A 9,789-nucleotide genomic window follows, 5' to 3' on the forward strand; every position below is an offset into this window, starting at 1 on the left:
TTGGGTCCGGTCAGTGTAAAATGCAGACTGCAGACCAGGGCCCAGTTGTTCAAAAGACAGGTTAAACTAACCTTTGGTTAGGCCTAACTGGAGGTTAAATTTCCTAACCGTGAGTTTGTTAACTCGCTGTTAAAATTGCGTTGTTCGAAGTGCGGTTAGAGGACAGGTTAGCTAACCTCGGGTTAAGCGCGTTTAACACGCGGTTAGCATCCCATAATAAATTATTCGTACAATGTTGCCATGGTGAGCAAGTTGCGAGCTCTGCAAAATGGCTTCCTCAGCTATCTCACGCAAAGCTCGAAAACAACAAGATTGGTAATAAATAAAATACACTCTCGTCAAAAGCGGTAACGAGTACGCAGCTCTTCGTCTGTGAAATCGTCGATTTCACACTGAATTCCGGCTCTAAATCTCCTAAATCACAATCTCCTAAATCACATTACAACAAGTCCGCCATCTTTATTCCTGATTTAACCGGAGTTTAACAATTTAACCCTGCTCGCTCGGTGGGTTAAATTTAACCCACCGTTTAACCCGAGGTTAGTGTTAAGCTTACGTTGAACAACGCAACTAGCCTGCGATTAAAATTTAACCTCTGGTTAAGGCAATTTAACCCGCTTTCGAACAACCGGGCCCAGGGGTAAAATGCAGACTGAGGTTATAATGTAACTGTTGAAAAACCCAAACCCTTATGAAATGCTAACAGTTAAGCCTAAATATTGTTGTAGGCCTAATTAGGCCTAAGGTTAGCATTTCTAAGGGTTTGGGCTTTTTCAACAGTAACATTATAACCTCAGTCTGCATTTTACCCCAAAATGGCTTCCTCAGCTATCTCACGCAAAGCTCGAAAACAAAATTTTAGCGCTTCAGAAATTGCCGTTTTGACGGAAAGAGTCGAAGAAAACCTTTTGCTGATACAAAGCAAGTTTACCAACAGCGTCACGAATCAGAAAATTAATAAAATGTGAAAAAAAATCGCCGATGCTGTAAACGCTGTATATTCCTGATTTAACCGGAGTTTAACAATTTAACCCTGCTGGCTCGCCCACCGTTTAACCCGAGGTTAGTGTTAACCGATGTTTGAACAACGCAACAAACCTGCGATTAAAATTTAACCTCCGGTTAAGGCAATTTAACTCGGGGTTAGGATTTAACCCGCTTTCGAACAACCGGGCCCTGGTCTGCAGTCTGCATTTTACACTGACCGGACCCAAATTAATTAATCCCGGCTGAACTGTTTCAGACGCCGAACTTAATAGCGCCGAAATTAATTCACAGAAGCATACTATGATTGAAGAAATTTGCAAAGTCGTAATAATTTCTGCATTTGATTGGGCTCATGTGAAGTACGGCGTCTGGATCAAAGCCGCTCCACAGCCGTAATTCCCGGCTAAGCCAGGCGGGAAAAATTGCGAATTAGACCGGTTGTTCTGAATTGATTCACACGCCGTATTTCACTTGAACTTAATTAAATGAATTCGATTCAGATCATGTAAAGTACGGCGTCTGAACCGGGCCTAAGAAGCTAAAAAGTTGGGAAGTAGAAGTTGTCTGATCTCTTAATTTCTGTGCATTTTAAATTTAAAGACTGCAAACCCCGGGGAGGGGTGACTTTGGGTATGCAAATGCTTGTCGAAATTTTTGAATTTAACTCCTAAAGGAGACTAATTTGGGCGTGGCCCAGGCTTTTTTTCGACCCCTAAATGAGACCATATTTAAAACACATTAAATGGTCATTTTTAAATTTCTTCTCGTGCAACCCTGAACGCGACCTTGACAGCTACATATGGGCTAGATATGATGGCGTTTTGCCATGAACACCCTAAGTAGGACCAAAATCCGAAATTTACACCCCTAAGCTAGCGAGACGACGAGCATTCCAGGCCCTTTAATATGAGAGTCCCTTTGCCGGGATGCAAACATTTTGCTTAGGTAAACGTCCAGATTTCTTTTCGCGATTTCGAAAACTTCCAGAAGGTCAAAAGCTACTGTAGGTAATAAAATTGTTCAACGATAAAATAATATATGAAACTAGATCATATATGAACAGTGAATATGAAATCAAGTAAAGCTATGATCCTCGCAGTTATGAACGCAATTTCTGCAATTGCGTAAAGAAGCCTGAAAAATTCAGGACTTTATAATCCGCAGTTCATATATGATCCATTTCATATATCATTTCATCGTTAATTCATTCCTCACGGGAACTTTGGAACCCACAAATGACCAGCTCCCAAGGTCAGTGGCTTCAGAACTCAGTTCGGTATCGCGAGGTCACGGGTTCAAACCCCCTTGAAGTCCTGAATTTTTCAGGCTTCTTTACGCAATTGCAGAAATTGCGTTCATAACTGCGAGGATCATAGTTTCACTTAATAAAATTGTTGCTTGATCTCTTAATTAAATTTTCTTTCTACAATCTTTAAATTTTCAATGCAAACCAGTTAAGAGACGACAATCGATATCAATATCTAGACTGCCGAATGCACAGTAAGTAGGAAATGCCTTTCTTCAAACGGACGGTGTAATGAACTATCATGTGGAAACACCATAGTTTAGATATCTTGTAAATAAAGATATGAAACATATAATGTCGTCGAGAAAAGAACATCCTGACTGGCAATTGCTCTATTCATTTAGATTCTCGAGTAGAAGAATTAAGTTGATCATTTTATTGTCCGTCAATATGATCGTCGCCAATGGCAACATGAGCGCAGATTGTCTGCCATAATGACTACAGTGAAAGGTGTTTTATTGAGTTTTCAAACACCCGGCTGATAAACATTTCTACCACTTTTTGTTATTCTCTTTTTTTCCCCAAAACTTCAAGCTTGCTCACTATCCTGTATGAATTCATTAGCCACATGTACTCTCAGCTAGCAAATGTATGTTTTGTCTTTCCAGCAACTTTACAGTTTAAATGGTCGAAACAAAGTTATGTCCACAACCAAATGGAATTATCAATCTCTTTCCTCATGTTGTTGGACTGAGGTGTTTTTGAACACGTCTTCTTGTCAGTTAAAAGATTAGTTTCTGTTAGTTTTAGCTCTAAGCAAATGAAAGTTCGAAGTTTGATTTCCGTTCTGATGCAGATGGTCCCAGCTATACGATCGATCTCCAAAACGGCAATTTAACAGTTATAAAGTGCAGTTCGTCATCCTAAATGTGATCTTTGCAACCATTTACCTTTCGTCGTAGGCGATGCAATTCGAATACCAGGGGACCTTCCAATTTAATAGTTCCCTTATCAACAACAACGAAAAACGATCATGTCTAGTGCTCCATGCAGTGCGTTCACTTGGATGTCTTATTCAAAGTCCCGGGGAAGGAGGGGGGGGGGGGGCACTCCCATATGAAACAGACGGGGATGCTCGTCGTCTCGCTTAGGGGTGTAAATTTTGGATTTTGGTCTCGCTTAGGGTGTTCCGGGCAAAGCGACAATATTTTAAGCCGCCAAGGTCTCGTTTAGGGTTCCGCGAAGAAACACAGAATTGAATTGAAGAACTTGAGATTTATGACAATGCTCTTAAAAACTACTTTTAGCTATATAAAAGCATTCGATGATTATGTCTTTATATCATTAAAACTCATTGCATCTCGTATTTGTGTGTTTTTAAGCGGTCTCTTTTAGGGGTCAAAATTTGCTTAAGCCACGCCCAGATGGTCTCCTTTAGGGAATAATTTCAAAATTTCCGACGAGCATCCCCGTCTGTTTCCCACCCCCCCCCCCCCCCCCCCCCCATCCCGGCTTCAAAGCCTTAAATCATATGTCTCAGATAGTACGGGAGATTCAATTGGCAAATTCAACGAGCCGTACAGTACACCAATTTTTTGTTGCTTGATTCAATGATCTGGAGGTGTAAAAAATATCTTGATAACCTTGTTTTCTCGAGCGGTGCTGTAAGTTACGGCTGCCTGTTTTTCAAGTTCAGTCTGTTTGTTTCGTAGTGGAGACTTCAAACTAGAGAAAAAGTGGCTGTAACCAACACTTCCCCCGGCCAAAGTGACTCGGACACTGTAAAAGGTGTACACCAGTCGAATTGGAAGAAATTACAATTAATGCGGCCATTTTGCAATGGAAGAAAGGCAGTCACTTTCAGTACAGCCGCATGAATTCGGTGATTTAGAGGCAGTAAAAAAGGCCAAATCGGTGAAGAAAATTTAAAAAGCAACGATGTGGCAATTGTCAGCTGAAATTAGCGTCATACCCGAGCTGTTGCGAGTCTCTTACACAACTGTGAAATGTACAAAGTAAGAGAACAGATGTATAAATCAGTAGTCTCTAAGAATTTCAGAGGTTACAGCAATTATCGTTGTTGTTTAAAGATGAGGCTAGGTCTATTTTCCTATTGTTATTTTTAAAAGATTCAATGTTCTAGAAGTCCTTCAATTTAACTACCTACAATTCTCGCCAAAATAAAGAGGGACACCATGTACAGCTCTAATATTCTGACTTTTAGGTGTGATCCTTCCTCCCCAATGTTGAATTCACTGATTTAGAGGAGTCATCTTGCAAAACCAACATTGGGAGAGCAGAGGACATTACTTGTGTCCCAACTAATGTGACGAGGATTGTGTTTTGAAGGAATTTTAAGTAGGTGGTGCACAACGGGGAATGGCGGGAAAACGCGCGAGCTGCGAGGTCGTTGCTGAATAATTTGGTAGTAGCCAAAACGCGGGGCCGGGGTCGGGGTCGGGGTGTCTTTTTTTCCAAAATTTTGTTTCATTTTGTCATTTATGGTGGCAATTGGTCAAAAAAAATTGAGGAACCTACGGAAGCTATGAAAGCTCTTTAATAAGGGGCATTTTAATTTTTCCTAAAATCGTACTTTGTTTTTTTGTCTTTCCGAAAATCGAAGTTTGTTGTTCGAAATTAAGAGAATTTCCGAAATTGCTAAAATTGGAGTTTATGGAATACACGTTAACTGCCAGACAGAGTCCCATCGTAATATTCACTTCGTTAAAAAAAAAAAAAAAAAAACGATAGAATCACAGTTCCACGATGATCGTCACGCAGTCATGCAACGTTCTTTTTGCTTGTTTGTTCGTGTTGTTGTCAATGTTGTTTTCTGATTTACTACAAACGGTTTGTAGCAATCTCGTTCCCAGAGCCCACGTGTCTTTTGGTCAGTTCCAAGACACGGAGCTCTGGAATAATCAATTTTCAGACTTACGTTGATTGGCTATTCCATTTATCAAACTGCTCATGCGTACACTACCGGAAGTAAAATTGGGGAAATGGCTGTGTCAACAAAATCAGAACAGCTGAGCGCGAATTATAATTATAATTCGCGCTCAGCTGTTCCGATTTTGTTGACACAGTCATTTAAATGAATATGGCGCAGGAAACTCCAACTAAACTTGTAAACACGAAGATTTGTCGCTGCTGTTGCAAGCCCTTGAGTTCTAATGATCGCCCCATTTTACTTTTCGGCGAAAAGTCCCAGAGGGAAGCGATCATGGAAGGATACAACGAAATTACTGGTCTGGAAGCAAGTGAACATGACGGATTGTCACAGTTTGTATGCCGGTCTTGTGCTCGGAAAATAGCAACGTTTAAAGAGTTCAAAACTCTCTGCAGAGAGTCCGATAGTAAACAGAGGGCCTACCATTCAGAATCTGAGAATACACGCATAAAGAGGGGAAAGAAGCTTGAGGAGAGCCCATCGGGTCCCACGGTATCGCCTTCAACAGCACACACAAGTAAGAAAACCCGACCAGTAGCAAGTCCACTATGGCGTACGATCCCCGCCAAAATTCATTGTTTGAATTTTAGATTCATCTTTTGAATTTTAAATTCATAATTTAAATTTCTAACCTTAGTAGTTGAATTTTATAGGCGAATTTAAAATTTTACATTCTTGCTTCAGATTTCGCATCATTGGAAAACGTTTTTACACTCGTCTTTCAGCTTTTAAACTCAACTCTTTTATTTGACATTGCTCGCCGTGTATTTTCAACTCGCTTCATCGAATTACAAAGTAGCACCATGCAATTTTCAACTTGACGTTGTCGATGAAACTATACATCGGACAAATTTTCCTGCATTGTTACTTTTTATAAGCTAAAATGCCTGTGCCAATACTCGTCGAATTTTGCCACTTGCCGAGTCATATTTTAAACTCGACCGTGAAAATTTTCAACACGACTTCTAAATTTTCCGTCACGCTTCAGTGATCGTTGATCAAAACCATCTGTTTGGAGGGGGGGGGGGGTGTGGACAAAACCTGGGCCCGGGCCCATGGGCTAGCCCATGGGCTACCCTATGTGCCACCCTATGGGCTACCTTATTTTGATGATTTTATAATTTCACAATAATTTTATCAGTGTAACATTTTCGGTAACTTGACCCTTTTTCGTCGCCTCATGAAGGGCACTTAATGTTGTGTAATAGGGAGGAATTTCAAAGATTTTGTTAATACGAATTTATTATTTGTTATTTTTTTAGTCATGCAGATTGCGCGACTAATTAAAACCACAAGAACAAAGTTGGGGAGAATAGATGGCGTGACCAGCCGAAAGAATATCTGCGAGAACACAAAGAGGTCACAGGCAAACAGAGAAGCGAAGATTTATCGATTTATCAGCCATACTAAAGGCCCTTTGTTCCGTTCCCTGTTACTTTTTAGCGCCAGATCACATGCCGCGTAGAAGTACTGTACTGATGTAGAAGTACTGTACTGATGGTGAGCATTTTTTCACTATATTTCGGTTGTTTTGCATACGGCGCTCGCACGTTCTCGGTGGTCACCTCATTCGGGGTTTTGGTTGATAGTACTCAAGGGCAAAAAAAACAACTTTACTTCCACTTCATAGGCCTTTTCTCTGAAACTATATCCGGCCAGCGCTGTACAGTTTTAGATTTAAAAAAAAACAAAAAAAACAAAAAACCCACGTTTTCCTATGGCTTGAATTGACGAGACAAGCAACGCTGTGCAGTTAAATGGCTTTTTTGGGAAAAGTTTTTTTTAAAATTTGTTTTCTCAGAGTGCAACTTCGCCTGTGTATTAATTTGTTTCTTTATTTGTCAATCCTTGCATACGGCGAAAGCTACTGAAATTTAAACTGACCAATCAGAATTCAGCGAGCGGGAAAAACTGTGCTATCCTTGTGCTATTCGACGTCACGCCAATTGTTTACATTCGGATTGGTTAGATCGGTGGACATTCGCTCAGCCTTCTCTTGACCGTCGCTTCTTTGAACTCAGCGGGACAGAAATGACGCATTGTTCTGGCAATCAATTTGCCAATCCACTTTATCCAGTTTATGAATTGGTCTAGCATGTGATTAAAAACCAGGATCGCCTTTGAACTTTATTCTGTGGAGGAAGAAGACGTTGCTGAGTGAACATTTTTACGACGAAATCCCTTGGTTTGTTCAGCACTTTGATGTCCGATAACTGAGCCGCTCTAATGAGTGTTGGGTCAATCGCATTTGGCCGTCTGACCATATGAAGTTTTTTCAGCTCTTGTTTGTGTCCATCATGATCGAACTTCAGGTGAAGCGCTATGCTGCTTTATGCCAACTTCGATGGCTTGTGATGAGCTTGCCTGCTGCCCAAATTGTTGTTGTATTTGGGCAAGATTGGTCTTATCGGGTTGGAACTTAATAGTGAGGGGAACAATTTTTCGTTCATCTGCTGTGCCAAACAACAAACAATCTTGTTGGGTGTTCCACGTGCTTGGCGAGTCTTGCACGACCATCATCTATCAGATCTGGAGTGGAGTTTTCTTTCAGTGATTACAACTTGCGATCGTTCTGCAAACATCCACGTAGCATGCAGCACTTTTTAGTGACTTCAGGATCCCCGGCCCGTTTTGCTGTTTCAAAGGGAGTCGTGCATTTTTGAGCAGTTTGTCTTCATTGCTTGTATTTTTTCGTTTGTTCCTGGTGGCGCAAAGTAACTTTGATGATTTGAAAGGACTTGAATCCTTAATTGAATTAGCAATTTTTTTAGGCCACGTACCCAAATTCACCCAGGTACTGTTGCACACTACCATAGTTCTTTGGAAATTGAATAGCTCCTTGAACACCTGGTTGCTTGAGAAGAAACTTGATGTGTTTGTTCTCTACATTGGTGAATGCAGCCACTAACTGTCCATTGTGGATAAACTCCAGACCAACTCTTTTTTCAATTTAATCTTTGTTCTTCGCAGGGCATTAACAATGGTGTCCCTTGTAAAATGTTAGTTTAAAGAGTTTGTTTAAGTTATTTCCAATATCATAGGGCACTGTGGTTGCCAGATTCACTTTAAAACTTATAATGGAAATGTAAATCAATGCCAGTGAAAAGTCAGTCTCTTGAGTTGTTGATAGAAAATTAATTTAAAATATGCATATTGAAACATCAGTTGAGGAATATTTTTTTCCCTTTTTGTGAACCTAACATACATTGCTGCCATTTATTTATTGCTTGGTCATTCAATGTCTTAATCACATCAAATAATTTATTTTTTAGGTATTGTGTATCTTTATCTAAAAACTTAACTGGTTGCTTTTTGGAGCCCTTTTGCAGCATATTTAGATAGGCAGGAAATGTTCCACATTTTATGGTAAATAGTTCTGCATAGTTTTAAGGAATATTGCGGCCTAAGCTAATTGAATATGAGAATAAAATGTGCTGTTTGACATTTTGTGAATTTAAAGACTATTAGTATTGTTTGCGCTTGTTTTAAAAGGCTTAAGGTTAGCACTCAAAAGTGTTCCTTCAACAATCTTATTCTGTAAAGATTACCTTGGAAGAATTGGATTAATCCAAGTTTTTTCTTCTAGCCTCTTTCCCCAGTGCCCTCTGAGAATGGAGTTGATTTGGTTTTGCCCGATGTTGAAAGATGAAACAATGCCTAAACCAGCCGCAAGGAATACTTCATGGTGCTTTTTTACAAACATGGGCATGAGGGTGCTCATAAGCATCTGAGCATTGTTTTGCATGCTAAAGTGATAATTATTATAAATAATTTGTTTATCTTAGAGAGTCTTCTTTTCCTGTTGGTCATTCAAAAATTGTTGGAATAGCTTGTTTGAGCTGTTGGATAGAGGCAGAACATTTGATGAGGGCCTCCTGGGGAGAGGAGTCCTTGTTCCCTTTAGATATTTTCTTGTGTTTCCTTGTTCCCCAAATTACTTTGAAACTTGTTCCCAGCCTTTTGATCCCTAAAATTGAAATATTGGTTTTCTTCCCTTGTTCCCTAAAATATTTTGATATTGTTCCTCTGTTCCCCAGTTCAAATAAGCCATGTTCTCTTCTTCCCTCAAACCCCTGGAAGTGCCTCTTTGATGTTGATTCTCGTATTGGCCTAATAGTAATTCACTGTAGAATTGCAAGACACAGCAAGTTCTTATTTGGGAGTGAGGGAAAAGTTTTGAATAAATGTTTGCTCAATACAAGAAACAAAATTTGACTGCACCTTCTAGACCTTACTCTTTTCAGACATGAATCAGCTTGTTTGCACCTTTCTGGCGACCTGCGGGAGGGCAAGCTCTAGAAATTCTTCTTTAATGAGCCTTCCGCTGAAAAACTTTCCAAGTCTGGCTTTCCGGTGTTAGGGGCCGAGGTTTTTGTGCAAAATTCATCAGCGGCTTCCTTGCAGCTTCTCAAAGGTGTTCCTTCGGGCAATGGTTAGTAAAAGTTTTGTAGTGCCTATACAAATTTTCGCTACTTGAAAAGGTATGTTTATACGAAACAAATATCAGCTTGACAATTTTTCTTTCCCGATACTCCATTTAAAATGCACGTGAGCGCTATTAATAGAGAGCCAGAAAACCATTTAAAACATTTTGTGGCAATTTTTT

At 40.0% G+C, this 9,789-nt stretch overlaps 1 protein-coding gene across 1 annotated transcript in view; it reads left to right on the plus strand.

The window, feature by feature from the left end:
* Positions 1-5,318: 5,318 nt before the first annotated feature.
* Positions 5,319-9,789, plus strand: part of LOC138059990 (uncharacterized) — a 12,737-nt gene continuing 8,266 nt past the window's right edge. Inside the window, exons 1-2 of the mRNA XM_068905655.1 lie at positions 5,319-5,700; positions 6,446-6,683. Coding sequence (XP_068761756.1) covers positions 6,681-6,683 — 3 coding nt within the window. The 5' untranslated portion in view covers positions 5,319-5,700; positions 6,446-6,680. The remainder of the gene's footprint in view (positions 5,701-6,445; positions 6,684-9,789) is intronic.

The sequence above is a fragment of the Montipora capricornis genome, chromosome 8 (assembly GCF_036669925.1).
Source record: "Montipora capricornis isolate CH-2021 chromosome 8, ASM3666992v2, whole genome shotgun sequence".
Taxonomy (NCBI): Eukaryota; Metazoa; Cnidaria; class Anthozoa; order Scleractinia; family Acroporidae; genus Montipora; species Montipora capricornis.